The following is a 17,167-nucleotide window of genomic DNA, read 5'->3' as shown; positions in this document are numbered from 1 at the left end:
GAGTTCTTTCCATTGAAGAATTTTCTATGCACAGAACTTGCCTTGTGTAAAATTTCCTTCCATGGTAAATCCTCCTATTGGTAGGATTTCTTCATAACTGGCTGGGCTTTGAATAATGGGCCGTATGCTTGATATTAGCGAATGGGTTGATACCCTTTTAATCCAGCCTGGATAAAGGTCTACAGGGCTGATAACCGAGACCCTGGGCTGAGAATACACTCAATTTGGGCTTGAGTGTGACAGGCCTTTGGAAGACAGATTTGCATCTGAGATGACGTGGAGTAATTTCATTGGAAGGGATTTTTTCCCTCCACACTTTGCCCCCAATTCCTCTTTAATTGGACTACGACTCCTAATTAAAAGGGAATTGAAGTTGTATAGTTGCACTTTCGCATGAGGCGTTTCCATTTGTGTCTATCGTTATTCCGACTCAAGGACTTCTTCAAGACTTGCTTCCGCGCTTGTTTCGTTCATTGTGTTCTTCACATTCTCGTATCTCTATGTTAGTCCTTGAACTTCTTCCTTCAATCTTGCATTATGAATACTTCGACTTCTCCTGAACATGTAGAAATCGTGGATTCAGAATCCATACCTTCGTCTTCCCCCAACCTCATTAGGGTTTCTCCTCCTAGGGTTTCTGGCTTCCCTAGATCTGCAGATGACTCGGCCAATCAGCTGGATATTTCTTCACTTCCGGCTGAGACGTCCGCCTCTGGGTCGGATAACATTTTTACTAAGGAAGAGAAAAATGCAATCTTATCTGTTCGTCGTATTAAGTTCTCCATTGAATCCACAATGGAGGATTTTGAGATTCCCGAGGATGTAGAAATTGTAGAATACCCCAAGGACTCCGATTTTTGTGCCGACGAGGGCGTTGGCGATGACGAGTTGCTCCTTTCTGTTCGGCATCTCAACGCCCTTCGATTCCCCCTTCACCCTTTTTATCATCTAGTTTTTAATAAATTAGGGATTGCACCCCTACAAGTAAACCGTAACTTCTTCCGAATAATCTAGGCACTCCTAGTTCACCGAAGGTTGGAGAGTCTTGATTTGACTCTTGCTGATTTGCTGATTACTTATCCTATTTCCAAGCACGGAACCAAACCTGGCCGCTTTTATTTTACTTCTCCTTTGCACCAGAGGATATGTACAAACCTCCCTTCTTCTGAAAAGAAGTGAAAAGAGAGGATGATAATCATTAAAGGGAAATGGGCTGTATCTCAATCGAGCAAGCTCCCAATCCTATGCAAGTTTGGGAAATTGTTTTGGTTGTTTCCCATGTCGAGTCCTACTCGTTCGGTGTATTTATGAATTTCTTGGTCTTATTTCAGTGACATTTCCTTCTTCTGTTGCCAAGAAAAGACTCTCCTTCCTTGAAAAGCAAGTTTGGTACGATTCCTCCTCTGTTGAGCATTTGCTTACCTCGGCAAACCTTAAGGAAATTACTTCCAGAGCTGTAGCTACAGACCTCATGGACTTTTCACTTCCTTCTTTTGATACCTTCCCAATGACTGAGGAAGAAAAACAGAGGGCTGAAGCGGTAAAGAAGAAAGCTCCTGAGGATCAGCCTCTGATAATTATTAGATCAAATGAGCACAAGACTGAGGTTGATGAGCCTCCTTTAAAGAAGACTAGGTCCAACCCACCTCCCTCTGGCAAGAATAAGACTCCTTCTAAGAGCAAAGGAAAAAAGGCTGAAGAAACTGACCCTGAGAAAGAGGTCAGAGCATATGTTTTGGTTGAGATCGGGGCACCTTGGACTCCCTCTTTCTCAAGAGCTGATAAATCGGTGCTTCACTCTGGTGATTCCATGATTATCGACCCATCCGCTGCACTGGCAGTTGCTCGAGGGATGTGGCTTCCCAAAGATGAAGAAATTATTGGCAGAATGGGATTGGAACAGTTGCTTCCATCTGCCCCCGTTCGAGCCATAGAGGTTTGCTCTCCCTTCTGCTCTTTTAACTTTCTTCTCCATTTTGTTTATCTTAGTATTTTTATTGTCTGATGATGCAGGGCTTGTATCACACTATGACCCTTTGTGCCACTGCTGAGGCTCTGTCTCTTTCTATTAAGAAGCTGGAGAAAGATCTCAGCAATTCTGAGAAGAAGGCATCCCATGCCATTACCAATGCACAAATTGCATATGAGGCTCGGGATGTTTATAAGAAGCATCTGGCTGCTTCTGATGCAAAAGTGGAATCGCTGGAGGCTGAAGTCCAGCGTTTGAATGATGCCCTTAGCACCTGCATCATTGTCGGGAGGCAGATGCAAGGTCGTTACTCCAGTTTGGTGCGCTTATCTAGCGTTAAAGCCTTCAGGTCCGGCTTCAATCAAGGTTCAGTGGAAAAAACCACAGATCCCGAGGCTTTTGAAGCTCATATGGGAGTGTCTTTCCCTTATGATGAGGGTTCGAAGGCTCAGGAAGCTGAAGTTCTTTTCGCTGAGATGGTGAAAGCTTACCCTGAGGTCCCTTCAGCTCTAAGTGTCTCCACTCCTGCAACTGGCCCCTCCAATCCTCCAACTGCAAGTCTAGCTGTGGTAGATGCTTTCGAATCTGCCCCGTTTGATCCGAAGAGGAAGTAGGATCGAATAACTTATTTTTATTTTATTTTATTTTATTTTATTTTTTTTGTAATGAAACAACTGAGGCGAATGATAAACATGAATGATATAACCTTGTTTCTTAAGCTGTGTCACTTTTATTCTGCTTCGACTGAGTATGCTTGTGTGCTTTCGATATTGCACACACTCTGTTGGATGAGATTTTTTTTTTTTTTTTTTTGAAGAAAAGTACCCTGCCTGAGGGTTCCTTATCTGTTTTTGTCCGAAGCAAAATAAATAAGATATGAAGAGGAGATCTCCTTTAAGGTTTATCTGATAATAGAGGATTGTTTTTTCTTTTGGTGATTTAACCGTCAAGGGAACCCTTCTTGAAATGAATTTGTGTGAAGCAGGTATATTTATACTTGTTTCTCCTTGTAGTCTTTCGATGTGGGATAATCTTGTGGCTTATATTACCGAACTTAGAATCAGTAAATATGAGCGTGAGAGTAAGGTTTTTGAGCCGGACACTTTAGGTCCGAGGCGAATGAATTACTCTTGGCACTAAGCCTGAGGGGAGGTTTTCTGAGCCGGATCCTTAGAGTCCGAGGTGAATAAATTACTCCCCTGCGCTGAGCCTGAGGGGAGGTTTGTTGAGTCGGACACTTAAAGTCCGAGAGGCAAATAAATTACTCCCCGGCGCCGAGCCTTAGGGAGGTTTTGCTGAGCCGGACGCTTAGAGTCTGAGGTGAATAAATTACTCCTCGGCGCTGAGCCTGATGGGAGGTTTGCTTGAGCCGGACACTTAGAGTCCGAGGTGAATAAATTACTCCCCGACGTTGAGCCTGAGGGGAGGTTTGCTGAGCCGGACACTCTGGGTCCGAGGCTAATGAATTACTCCACGGCGCTGAGCCTGAGGGGAGGTTTGTTGAGCCGGACACTTAGAGTCCGAGGCAAATAAATTACTCCCCGGCGCCGAGCCTTAGGGAGGTTTTGCTGGGCCGGACACTTTGGGTCCGAGGCGAATAAATTACTCCCCGGCGCTGAGCCTTAGGGAGGTTTTGCTGAGCCGGACACTTTGCGTCCGAGGCGAATAAATTACTCCCCGGCACTAAGCCTTAGGGAGGTTTTGCGAAGCCGGACACTTTGGGTCCGAGGCTAATGAATTACTCCCCAGCGTTGAGCCTGAGGGGAGGTTTGCCGAGCTGGACACTCAGGGTCCGAGGCTAATGAATTTCTCCCCGGCGCTGAGCTTGAAGGGAGGTTTGCTGAGCCAGACACTCAGGGTCCGAGGCTAATGAATTATTCCCCGGCGCTGAGCCTGAGGGGAGGTTTGCTGAGCCGGACACTCAAGGTCTGAGGCAAGTAGGTTCCTCCTTGGCGTTGAGCCTGAGGAGAAGTTTGCATATACCTACATATTCTTTTTTCTTTTTCAAACAACTTATCATGAGGCCGAGGACTCAAAAGTGATAGTAGGCCAAGAAAGCGAGTAACAGGGGCTGGGAAGTTTCCTATTTGTTCACTTTGAAGACTTTCCTCCATTGATACTCCCTTCTTGGCAACCAAATGTAACGGACCACGCATATATTAACCACATTTCTTTTCTATTTTTATCCGATGTGGGACATAAACTAAATTTTGTCAAAAAGGTCGGTGTAAGGAATGCATCTGGTATTGAGCTCGACAGCCTTTAATACCAGTAGGCCTTCCTTACACTGCAATCAACTATTTGAATATTCCCATATATAACAAAATGTAACTCACTCTTTTTTGTCAATGTGGGACAGAGAGTTTTAACCATAGGCCATAACTCATGTTTTTTTTTTTTTTTTTGGTTGTGTTTTTTTATAAAAGTTTCTTTGCATAAAAATTGCATAGTGTGTGACCTGGCATGCCATAGTGTGCGACTTGGCATGCCTAAAAATTGCTGTGTATAAAAATTTCTGTGTATAAAAATTACATAATGCGACGCAAAGTTGCATAATCATAGAGTGGTATGGCCCTCATTTTTATGGAAAGGAACAAATGGAGTAAAATTGTACTGAATATGATAGAAGCAAAATAAAGAAAAGCTTGGCTGACTGTGAGCTTACGCAGCCTTATTTGTGAAGAATTCTTAACAAAATTGACAACTTATTCGTCCGTCAGTTTCGGCCAAACGATATGCTCCCTTCCCTACTACTTCGGTAACCCTGTGGGGTCCAGTCCAATTAGGTTCGAGTTTCTTTACATGAGCCATTTCTTGCTTCAGAACCTAATCGCCTACCAAAAAGCTCCTGAATCTGACGCGTTTGTTATAACTGTTGCGCAGCTGTTGCTGATATGAAGCAAGCCTAATTGCCGCAGCATCCCTTTTTTCGTCCAGGAGATCGAGACTATGCTCGAGCTGCTGACTATTGTTTCCCTCAAGCAACAAGAATGTCCGAAGGGTTAGACCTACCGCTTCAGTTGGGATCACAGCTTCGGATCCATAAGCCATGGCAAAGGGACTTCCCCCGTGGGCCGTCGTGGAGTGGTTCGGTACGCCCAAAGCACCTAAGGGAGATTCTCGTACCATTTTGTTTTGAGTTTCTCCAGCTTCTTCTTTAAACAACTAAAAATGGTTCGATTAGTTATTTCAGCCAGTCCATTCCCTTGTGGATGACTGACTGCAGCTAGCTTTTGCACAATTCCATGCTCAGCGAAGAATTTTCTTGTACTTTTATTGTCGAGGTTCTTATCATTGTCTTTCATGATGACTTTTGGAACCCCAAACCGGCAAATGATGTTATTCCAAAGGAAACTTTTTACCTGCTCATGGGTCATACTTGAGTAAGCCTTGGCTTCTACCCATTTAGTAAAGTAATCTGTAGCCAGTAGCACGTACTCTTTTTGCTCCACGGCTTTAGGTAAAGGGCCCACCATATCAATTCCCCATTGTGCGAATGGCCATGGATTTGCCATTACATGCAAATCTTCGGTAGGTCGATGCTTCATCGGACCGTGGCGTTGACATTTGTCACATCTCCGAGTATACTCTTCTGCATTCCGGGCCAAGTACGGCCAGAAGTAGCCTTGAGTTAGAACTTTATGTGTAAGGGATTTACCCCCAGAATGGTTGCCGCAATCTCCATCATGGATTTGTTTCAACACCACAAGAGCCTCAGTAGGGCTTAAACATTTCAGGTAAAGACCTGAAAATGACTTCCGGTACAATTGGTTGTTAATGATGGAATATTTAGCTGCGGTGAGTCGGAGCTTCCGTGCTTCAGGCTTCTGGTTTAGAAGAATTCCATGCTTGAGGTAGGCTTCCAATGGATCAATCCAGCATGGTTCTCTAGGAATAACTGGAATCACCATTACTTCTTGCTGAGAGTTAATGCTGGGTTCGTCCAAAATGTCAATCAGCACAATCTGAGTCAGATCTTCAATTGAGGATGACGCTGCTGTGGCCAATTGATCTGCTTCAGCGTTCTCAACACGAGGCACTTGACAGAATTCGACTTAATCGAATCCCTGTGTAACATTCTCCACAGCTTCTTTATATGCCTTCATTCTTTCCTCTTTGGGGTGGTTCTAACCTGTCACTTGATTTATAACAAGCTGTGAGTCACTAAAAACCTTTAAACAACGTACCTGAAGGCTGCTGGCCAATCGAAGACCAGCAAGTAACGCCTTATATTCGGCCTCATTGTTCGTAGTAGGGAATTTCAAACAAATAGACTGTTGCAACTTGGTGCCTTCGGGTGTTGACATAACAATCCCTGCCCCTACACTTGTTTGATTCGAGGAACCATCGACCTGAATCTCCCACTGTGGTTCAGGGGGTTCCAACTCTTCGGGAGTGTCTTCATATTCGAGAAGAAAGTCTGCCACGGTTTGTCCATTGTGCGACACCTTTGGCTCATAAGTTATGTCGAAGGAACTAAGCTCGATAGCCCATTTGGTAATTCTTCCAGATAGATCGGGCTTAGAGAGTATACCCCGTATAGGATAATTGGTGAGTACCACAATGCTGTGAGATTCAAAATAATGCCGAAGCTTCCTTTTGGCATAGACCAAGGCTAAGATGATTTTCTCTACTTTGCTATATCGTGTCTCCGCATCTGTCTTTGTCTTACTTGTGTAGAAGATTGAATATTGCCTCTTTCCTTCCTTTCTAATCAATGCTGCACTTGTCACTATACTAGAAATCGCCAAATACATAATAAGAACCTCCTCGGGTTTTGGAGCGGATAGAATTGGTGGTTTGGCCATGTAACCTTTCAACTGATTAAGGGCCTCCTGCTGCTGAGGTCCCCATATATCCTTATTCTTAGATCTTATAGCATCGAAGAATGGTTTGCACTTATCTGACAATCGGGATATAAACCGGCTGAGGGCTGCCGACCGGTAAGAACTTGTACCTCCCTGCGATTTTTTAGTTCCTGATTCTGGATGAGGGCCTTAGCCTGAGCCAGACTTACCTCTATCCCTCTTTTATTCACTATGTAGCCGAGGAATTGACCTGATGATACCGCAAAGGAGCACTTGGATAGATTCAGCTTTATGTTGTACTTCTTCAAGGTATTGAAAACTTCCTGGAGATGCTTCGGATGGTCTTCCTTCTTCACACTTTTGACCACCATGTCATCTATATATGCTTCAACTGTCTTTCCCAATAGATTATCAAATATCTTATTGACAAGACGTTGATAAGTAGCCCCAGCGTTCTTCAGCCAGAAGGGCATGACCCTGTAACAATAAGTCCCATTTTCTGTAATGAAAGCCATTTTTTCTTCATCTTCAGGGTTCATAGGAATTTATTATATCCCGAGTATGCATCAAGGAATGTTAGTCTCTCGTAGCCGGTGGTAGCATCAACCATCTAATCTATCTTGGACATAGGGAAGCTATCTTTAGGGCAGGCTTTGTTAAGGTTGGTATAGTCTACACAAACCCTCCACTTTCCATTCTTCTTCTGTATGACCACCACGTTTGACAGCCACTGTGGATATTACACTTCTCGAATGAAATCTGCTTGCAATAATTTGTTCACTTCTTCAGCTATAATGCTATTGCATTCGGGGGCAAACCTTCGATGTTTCTGCTTAACCGATTTGAACTCCGGATCCACCTTCAGGCTATGGCAGGAAACTAAAGGATTGATTCCTACCATGTCCGAGTGATCCCATGCAAAAGCATCTGCATTGCTCCGAATAACATCAATTAATGCCTCATTTTCTTCGGACGTGGAGGAAGAGCCTAAATAAGTGACCTTCTGAGGGTCACCGAGGATGACTTCCACGGCTTCAAGGGTCTCCTCGGTGGGCTTCACAATTTCCTTTTCCTCCTCTACCTTAAGATACTTGGGCGGAGAGCTCTGTAATTGCTATTTGGGTATATTTTTGGAAGCCACACCTGGTTGCTGCTAAGTAGACACCTTCTTTGCTTCAGCCTGTGTCAACATATAGCATTCTTTCGCAGCGACTTGATCACCCCATAGATTAATTACTTCTTTTCAGTCTGGAGATAAGCACCGCATCACCTGGTGAAAGGTGGACGGAACTCCTCTCATCCGATGTATCCAGCCTCTTCCCATGATGAAATTATAAGAAGGATGGATCTTTGTTAAAATAAAATTCTCTTTCAGAGTCTTCTTCGCCACAGTTACGGACAAGTCTATTACTCTAAGGGGATCTACTCTTGTGCCATCGAATCCCATTAACGGGCTGGAGGTAGGTCGAATAGATGATGACGGGATCTCCAGCTGCTCAAAGACTGTCTTTGTGATAATGTTGGCGCTACTTCCTGGATCTATCAAAACCCTCTTGATCATACAATTGGCCACTAAAAGACTGATGACCAATGGATCCTTGTAGGGGAGTTGAACTCTGGATAGGTCGCCATCTCCGAATCCAATACTGATGCTACCAGAAGCGATAGCATTGACCGAGGATATCTTCCTGAGCTTGTGGGCTGCCCTCAATCTGGATCTGTATACCCCCTCGAACTCTTGATCATTTTCAGACCTGCTATGTATTACGTGAATGACTTTTACTTGCGTACCTTCTACCTTGTAGGGATAGACCTCGCGGGGCTTTGCATACTCCTTTGTCATGAGGTAATCCGCCAACTCACCTCTGGCGATCATATTCTCCACTTGTCGCCTAAGGGATCTGCAATCATTGGTTGAATGCCCATAATCTTGATGATAAGCGCAATGCTTGCTTTTGTCCCTTTGCTCCAGGGGTTGCTTTATTGGCTGCGGAGTTGTGAACTTCATCTTATTCTCTTGTAAGAGCCGAGCCAAGGGAGTTTGGAGAGGTTTAATTCCTTCCTCTACCCTTTGTCTCTTCTCAGGTGCCTGGTTGATCAGCGTTGAGGAACGTTGGCTTTTCTGAATCTTTGAAGTTGGAATTCTTTCTCGAGGCTTGTTCTCCACAATCATGAGGGTGGCGTGCTGCGCTCGGTGGGCTATATTTTCCTCGAGCCGAATGTAGATCTGGGCCTTGGCATTGAGAGTCTGCATGTCGGGAGGAGAATATTTGACCAAGGAAGTATGGAACTTCGTCCCCTGAATCATCGCAAGTTTAAATGTCTCTATAGCAGTTGCGGGATGACAATCTGCTATTTCTGAGGCTTCTATGTTGAATCTTGATAAGAAATCCTGCAGTGTTTCCCCCTTCTTTTGCCTTATGATGAAGAGGCTGGCAATGCTCTTCTTTTGCTTTTTATTTCCGCAATACTGTGCCAGGAACATGGTGCACAGAGTTACGTAATCCGGGATGGACTTATGCAGTCTATTCCTGAACCACTATAGTGCTGCTCCTGTCAAGCTGGTAGGAAAAACTCTGCACATCCAATGGTCATTACGATCATCCAAAGCCATCTTTTGAGCTTAATGATCTAGGTACTGAAAAGGATCCCCCATTCCATCAAACTGGGTGAAAGAAGGCATGGTAAATTTCTTGGGCCTCTCAACCAGATACACATCATCAGTGAAAGGAGTTTTGACCAAGGAATTTTTGTGTTCTCTGGCCATCTCAGCAGGTGTCTGAATCTTCAGGAGTCTTTTCTCATCAAAGGCATCCTGAACACCTGTACCATCTGGAATTCCATTAGACCACACCGTGAGCTTATGACTGGATTCGACTTGCTCATCCTGCGTGCGACGAGGGACGTTGTCTGAAGCCACAGCCTCGGATCTTGCCCTCTGTTGTTGCTGAACCTCATTTGGCTGAGCCTCATTGGGTCGTGCCCCATTAGGTGAAGCCCCATTAGGTGGAAGCCCGGTAATCGGAGGAATATTCTGATTAGGGGGTGCTACTGTGTCACCCATTGGTGGCGGTGGTGTCAATTAAGCTATCGCCGTTTGCAGAGTGTTATTCTGCTGTTGAAGCAAGGCGATCTAAGCCACGCTTGCTTCATTTGCCTAATGAAGTACGTCAAACTGGTGTAGAAACTCTTCACGCATCTTCTGCATCAACTCCGTCTGTTGATCTGTTGAAGATCCTCCGTTCGACATTCCGGATGGTAGTCGCAGGATTAACCTGTGAAACAAGAGTGGGAATATATTTGCACACGTTCCCACAGACGACGCCGAAGTGTAGGTGCAAAATTTTGCTCAACCAATAATGATTAAGAAAAATAAAACAACTCACTCAATCAATAGTAAAAATCAACAAGAACAATATATGTCAAAGCGTAGAATTGATGATTTTGGGATCCTTTTATTGGAGGTCTTGGCCTTTATTTATACACAAAAAATAGTAGAATTATGGTAGGACTCGCATTGCTTGTCCTCCAATCCTTTCCATGTATGACTTTCTTTACAATTAGAGTTCTTTCCATTGAAGAATTTTCTATGCACAAAACTTGCCTTGTGTAAAATTTCCTTCCATGGTAAATCCTCTTATTGGCAGGATTTTTTCATAACTGGCTGGGCTTTGAATAATGGGCCGTATGCTTGATATTAGCGAATGGGTTGATACCCTTTTGATCCGACCTGGATAAAGGTCTAGAGGGCTGATAACTGAGACCCTGGGATGAGAACACACTCAATTTGGGCTTGAGTGTGACGGGTGTGATACCCCTCGGATCCGAGACACGGGTTGATCAGGCCCAGGCCCAAACCCGAGGGAATATCAAACAATTAAAGTATTTTAAAGCGAACACAGATGACAAACTGAAACAAAAGTGATGGATTAAACTGAAAGTAACATTAATTATAAAATCCTCCATGTATAACTGAAAATTAAAAATCCAATCCTCCAAAACTTCAAGGTTACAACTTGGGAATCCACTGATGGACCCCTAACCAAAAGTTCAACTGAAACTGAAAACTGAAAATAGATAATGCTAGAAATATCGAGAGAAGTTCTACGTAATCAGATGAAGGTGAGACTGTCCTCGACAAGCACGATCAAGCTCTAAGGCTGGAACCGTCCTGTACCTGAAAAGAATAATAAAGGAGTGGGTCAGACCCACGAGCAAGTTCTAATCTAACTGCAATCCATACAGTGACCCGATACGCAGATACACCGTAGACACCTCACAATATCTATCTAGTCCATACGTATAAATATATCCACACTAAGGGACATTCACCAGTCTATAATAGGGGTCTCAACCTGAATAGAAGACAACATGCGAATACGCACCCAAAGGTGGGCATGAGTACCTAGACCTAACAGGGTACACCTCAACCTATTATAACCAGTTACGCATCCACTGCATATACGCACCCTAACCAATGAGTCTGAGACTCAAGCTCAACTCGTGGTACCATAACCATATATATAAAGTCCGTCCAAATCCAGGGTATGCAGTTCAACTATTTATTAAACTGTCATACAAAAAACCAACTAGTTAGTCATTCAACTTATTCAGTTGATATGACTTAACTACCATCCGTTAATCCAGGAAGTCATCCAACTTGTTTACAGCTGATCTGACTTAGTCACAATTAGGATTCGATATCTTTCAATCCATTCCATTAATCCATTAGGTTAGGTTTATGCGTTTTGAGCTAAACCGTCCCTAGTATGTCACCGTCCCATACCGGTACATACCATCATCCATATCCATGTAAATTACAACATATATAACAGTTCAATAATTTACGGACCAAAACTACCATCCAAACAATTGCAGAAAAATATTTAAAGCTTCAGCAATTTAAATCCAAGCATTTAACCATATAGTTGCAGGAGACGATTTAACAAATCAACAACTAACATCCAGAGCATGCATAGACCAAATTTAATATGTCAGGGACTCCATCATGCATGTGAATAGGTTAAATAATCCTATTATTAACCAATAACTTGCTAAAACAATTCAGAAGATTGTTTAAATATTTCAGCAGTTTAAATCCAAGCATTAACCATATAGTTGCAGTAAACAATTTAATAGTTCAGCAACTAGCCTCCTAAGCATGCATAGATCAAAATTAATAATTAAATAACCTTATCATGCACTTGAATGCATTCTAAAACAAGTTTTATAAACACATTATGTTCCATCAAATTGCTGAATTTTAATTCAACAATTTATTCAACTTCCGTTTGTTAAGTGCCTTAATTTTTACACTGTTTGTCCCGACAACTTAGAATTAAACTTTACTCAATTTAGGGTCTTAATAACACTCAAAATTCATTCCTTGATCCCTCTGTAAAGTTCCAAACTCATTCAAACAGTCTCCATGCTCTAACAGTGAACATAGTATGTAGAAAATGAAAAAAAAAATCGTAAAATAAATCAAAACAACAAGGGAGCTTGCTCCAGAATTTGGAGCAGGCTCTTTTCCAGCCTAGAGCCGGCTCTAGGACTCCCTAGAGCCGGCTCCACTTTGTTGTGGGAGCCGGCTCCCACTTCCATGGAGCCGGCTCTCACCTCCTATGTGAGCCTTCGTCCCCGGTGCGTGTTTCAGCTCTTGTGCTCCTTCTCCGGCTTATTCCTAACCCTCTGTTAGTTTTTAAAACCAAACTTAGGACTCATAATTTAGTCTAAAAGCATTCCCCAAGATTGTTTACAATAGTTTTGAAAGCAATTACAGAGTTTAATCAGGCCATTTAAACTAGCGTTGTTGAAGAACGGCACTGAAACTAAATTGCAAAATTAGTTTTATCCCAACACCTCTGTTCTTTCTCCAATTTAAATTTGAAGTCTTAACTTAAGTCTAGTATCTAGTCAGACCTTGGTTGATTTCAGTAAGATTCAAAATAAAAATTAGAACAGTGGGACGTTATGCCAAAACTGAGTCAAGAAAACATACGCGCTATAATTATTTTGTAAATAAATTTTGCACAGATAAAACGATCAAGCAAATTATATATCAAACATGCACGGTTCAGTTTAAGGCCAATTAATCTCCTAGAGACTGTCTAGGTGCACAGAACACAAGCCAAAGGGAAGGAGAAAGAGAAGAACTTGCCTGTGATTTCAATCTTGAAATCCCTGTGTCGTTTCTAAGTTTTCCGACAATTCTGAACGCCGCCAAGCTTCCTATAACTCAGTCTCTAATCCTTACTCAACCTCCTTGGTCCTCTCTGTACACTTCCTCTTAAGCGTCACTCTGTTTTCCCCACAACTGCTCTCTGTTTCCCTCTCTGTATCTTGGGTACGTGAATAGGGTTTTGTTTTTCCAACCCTTGATACAGAGTAACCATATATATATAGGCGTAAAACATAAACCCTAATCCGTGTTTAATCAGAGACAGAGCCCTAATTCTAAACCTAGTCGGCCCATGAAACTACTTTTGTTACGGCATGAAATTTCCAACCCCAAAGTTAACTGTAACTTAAAGCAGAATTAAATGAAAAACAATTACATAATTAAATCCACTTAACTAAATAATTTCAATTAAAAACCCAATTAAATAATTAAAAACACTTAATTCAATTTAAAACACATGACACATAGGTAAACAACAATTAAACCAAATAATCACATAAAACAATTTAAGTCAAAGTTCAAATAACCAATTAAATAAAAATGCGATAAAGATAATAAAATAAAGTTTTAAATATGTTAAAAAAAAAAAATGCCGAGACTATCCTTTTTAAAATTAGGGGTATTACATTCTTCCCCCCTAACAAAAGGAATTCCGTCCTCGGAATTCGCTCTTACCTTCTTCCAATATTTCAGGAAACTGCGAGCGAATGACATCCTCCCGTTCCCAAGTGGACTCAGCCTCATTGTGATGACTCCACTGCACACGAACCAAAGGGATAACCTTATTGCGAAGGATTTGATCCCGACGGTCAACAATACGACATGGTGGCTCCAAATAAGTTGCATCCGGCTGCAACTCAATCTCCCCAACATCGATATGTTGATACCGATCCTCATCACGCAGAAATTTCCGCAACATGGAAACATGGAACACATTATGGACGCGATCCAAATTATCCGGAAGTGCCAACCGATAAGCGACAGCTCCCACTCGATCCGTAATCATGAATGGACCGACAAACCGCGGAGACAACTTCCCTTTCTTCCCAAAGCGCATAACACCCTTCATAGGAGATACTTTGAGAAGAACCTGATCCCCAACCCGAAACTCCAAAGCACGAGTGCGATGATCAGCATAGCTCTTCTGCCTACTTTGGGCAGTACGCATGCGATCTCGAATAAGAGCAATCTTTTCAGAAGTATCCTTGATGAACTCAGGACCTAAGAATCGATTCTCTCCAACCTCCATCCAACAAACAGGTGATCGACACGGGCGACCGTATAACGCCTCAAAAGGTGCCATCCCAATAGTCTTCTGGAAACTATTGTTATAAGCAAACTCCACAAGTGGCAAATATTCCTCCCAGTGGCCCTTGAAATCCAGGACACACGACCGAAGCATATCTTCCATAATCTGATTCACCCTCTCAGTCTGTCCATCAGTCTGAGGATGATAAGCAGTACTAAGGTGTAACTCCGTACCTAAAGCCTGCTGAAAACTCTTCCAAAATCCCGATACAAAGCTCGAATCCCTGTCCGATATAATAGACAATGGAATGCCATGTAGCTTCACAATCTCTGAAATGTAAAGCCTCGCCAACTGCTCCGAAGTGTAGTCAGTGCAAATAGGCAAGAAATGAGCTGACTTGGTCAACCTATCCACAATGACCCATATGGAATTATGCCCCTTGAAAGAATTTGGCAACCCTTCCACAAAATCCATAGATATGCTTTCCCATTTCCACTCCGGAATTGGTAGTGACTGTAGAGCTCCTGGCGGCCTCTGATGATCAATCTTAACCATCTGACAAGTACTGCACTGAGAAACAAAAAGAGCAATGTCCCTCTTCATACCTGCCCACCAAAACTACCGTTTCATATCCTGATACATCTTATCGCCTCCTGGATGAACAGAGAACTCAGAGTGGTGAGTCTCAGTCATCACATCCTTCCTCAAATCATCAGCAGAAGGTACCACTAACCGTCCCTTGTACCTTAAACCTCCATTAGCCCCAACATAGTAGAATGGAACCTCTCCGGAAGCTATCTCTACGACCTTGTCGACACACTGCTGATCGGTGAGTTGTGCTTGTAAAACCTTGCGAATGATGGAAGGTGTAACCACCATGCAAGCCATAAAAGCATCTGACAAATCATCTACATTCTTCAAAGCATTCCACTCAATAGCGAATAGAGCAGAAAGACTACCAACAGGTCGGCGACTGAGTGCATCCGCCACCACATCCGTTTTCCCTGGATGGTACTGTATAGAAAAATGATAGTTTTTTACAAACTCCAACCATCTGTGCTGTCTCATATTCAGCTCCCGCTAAGTGAACAAGTACTGCGGACTCTTGTGATCACTGAATAATCTGAATGACTCACCCAACAGATAATGCCTCCAAATACGCAAGGCAAAAACCATTGCTGCCAACTCCAAATCATGTGTTGGATAATTAAGCTCATGAGGCTTAAGTTTCCGAGATCCATAAGAAATCGGTCGCTCCTCCTGCATCAATACACATCCAAGACCCTGCAATGAAGCATCCGTGTAAACAAGATACTCTATCCCGCTTTGCGGAGTAGCCAGAACCGGTACAGAAGTCAGCTTCCTTTTCAGCTCATCAAAAGCTCGCTGACAGTGTTCAACCCACACGAACTGTACACCCTTCTTGGTCAGATGAGTGAGTGGTCCTGCTATCTTGGAGAACCCCTGGATGAATCTCCTGTAATATCCGGCCAGACCGAGAAAACTCCGAATCTCAGTAGGTGATGTAGGCTGTCCCCACTCAACCACCGCTGAAACCTTGGCCGGATCCACTGCTATCCCCTTTTCTGACACCACGTGACCCAGAAATTTCACCTCCCGCTGCCAAAACTCACACTTCTCGAACTTGGCATATAACTGGTGTTCACGAAGTGTTTGCAAGACTATGCAAAGATGTCTAGCATGATCGTCCTCCAACCGAGAATAGATCAAGATGTCATCAATAAAGACAATAACAAACTGATCCAAATAAGCCCGGAAGACTCTATTCATTAAGTCCATGAACACTGCAGGTGCATTAGTCGTCCCAAACGGCATAACACGAAACTCATAAGAACCATATCTCGTGAGAAACGCTGTCTTAGGAACATCCTGCTCCCTAACCCTCAGCTGATGATACCCAGAACGCAGATCAATCTTGGAGAAGTATGTGGCTCCCCTTAACTGATCAAACAAGTCATCAATCCTGGGCAAAGGATACTTGTTACGAATCGTAACCTTGTTCAACTCCCTGTAATCTATACACAGACGAAGCGAACCATCCTTCTTCTTCACAAACAGAACCGGTGCTCCCCAAGGTGATGTACTCCTACGAATAAAACCCTGGCTGAGTAACTGCTGAATCTGATCCCTCAGCTCTCTCATCTCTACCGGTGCCATCCTATAGGGTGCCCTAGTAATAGGCGCAGTGCCTGGAGCTAAGTCTATCACAAAATCAATCTCGCGACTAGGTGGCAACCCTGGAATATCCTGAAATACATCCGGGAAATCCTGTACAATTGGTATGTTATCCAATGACACAGCAATCCCCTCATCCTTTTCCTCCTCCACATGGAACAAATAGGTGCTACCGTCTCCTTTAGAATGTGGCATAGCTACTACATACATATCCTGACCAGGTATGGTAAAAATAATAGATCTATCAAAACAATCAACTTGGGTATGGTAGTAAGACAACCAATCCATCCCAAGTATCACATCATAAGTGTGCATGTCCAGGACCAGTAGATTGGCTAGAAACCTGAGTCTGCCAATATCTAGTGTCACAGGCCCATCACTCTCATGTATAATAGTTGCATCACCCAATGGTGTAGAAATACCCTGAGGTCTAGTGCATACCCTCGTCCTCATCCCAGATAAAGCAACAAAAGTCCTAGCTACAAATGAGTGTGTAGCACCCGTATCAAATAAAACACGTCCAGGTAAACCATGAATAGGAAACTTACCCTCAATAGTCTGAGGTGCTTGAACATCCTGTGGCTTGGGGTTATACACCCTGCCATAGTGCAACTGCTGTGGTGCCTGTCCCTGAGTCTGCGGCGGTGCCGGTAAAGCCAGATGTGTCTGTCCCTGAACCCGTGGAACCTGTGGAGCTGGTAGAGGCACTGACGCCCTCTGTCCCTGCTGCACATACTGTCCTTGTCTCTGTCCTGCTTTAGGAC

At 43.3% G+C, this 17,167-nt stretch overlaps 2 protein-coding genes across 2 annotated transcripts; both read right to left on the bottom strand.

Annotated features, from left to right (window-relative positions):
- Positions 1-4,795: 4,795 nt before the first annotated feature.
- Positions 4,796-7,316, bottom strand: LOC132309497 (uncharacterized). The gene is made up of 4 exons (XM_059807802.1): positions 6,987-7,316; positions 6,102-6,930; positions 5,187-6,008; positions 4,796-5,076 (listed from the first exon to the last, which is right to left on the bottom strand). Exons 1-4 carry the CDS (start codon positions 7,314-7,316, stop codon positions 4,796-4,798), a joined length of 2,262 nt encoding a protein of 753 aa, XP_059663785.1.
- A 200-nt stretch (positions 7,317-7,516) lies between these two features.
- Positions 7,517-9,262, bottom strand: LOC132309496 (uncharacterized). Its single transcript, XM_059807800.1, has 2 exons — positions 8,048-9,262; positions 7,517-7,891 (listed from the first exon to the last, which is right to left on the bottom strand). The coding sequence occupies exons 1-2, from the start codon at positions 9,260-9,262 to the stop codon at positions 7,517-7,519; spliced, it is 1,590 nt and encodes a 529-aa protein (XP_059663783.1).
- Positions 9,263-17,167: the final 7,905 nt, after the last annotated feature.

Source organism: Cornus florida, unplaced genomic scaffold (genome assembly GCF_030987335.1).
Source record: "Cornus florida cultivar Cherokee Brave unplaced genomic scaffold, ASM3098733v1 CherokeeBrave_3.0.0_Hap2_Chr05, whole genome shotgun sequence".
In the NCBI taxonomy this organism is placed as follows: Eukaryota; Viridiplantae; Streptophyta; class Magnoliopsida; order Cornales; family Cornaceae; genus Cornus; species Cornus florida.
This window is presented reverse-complemented; position numbering and strand designations above follow the sequence as displayed.

Bases quoted from the DNA above. Each gene is read 5' to 3' on its own strand.
- LOC132309497 (XM_059807802.1), bottom strand. From the start codon at position 7,316: ATGAACCCTGAAGATGAAGAAAAAATGGCTTTCATTACAGAAAATGGG. The intron at 6,009-6,101 runs GTTAGAACCACC...AATTCTGTCAAG, and splicing joins TGTTATAAATCAAGTGACAG to TGCCTCGTGTTGAGAACGCT. The intron at 5,077-5,186 runs GTCATCCACAAG...AATCTCCCTTAG, and splicing joins GCAAAAGCTAGCTGCAGTCA to GTGCTTTGGGCGTACCGAAC.
- LOC132309496 (XM_059807800.1), bottom strand. From the start codon at position 9,262: ATGTTCCTGGCACAGTATTGCGGAAATAAAAAGCAAAAGAAGAGCATT. The intron at 7,892-8,047 runs GTGATGCGGTGC...ATACCCAAATAG, and splicing joins TTCCGTCCACCTTTCACCAG to CAATTACAGAGCTCTCCGCC.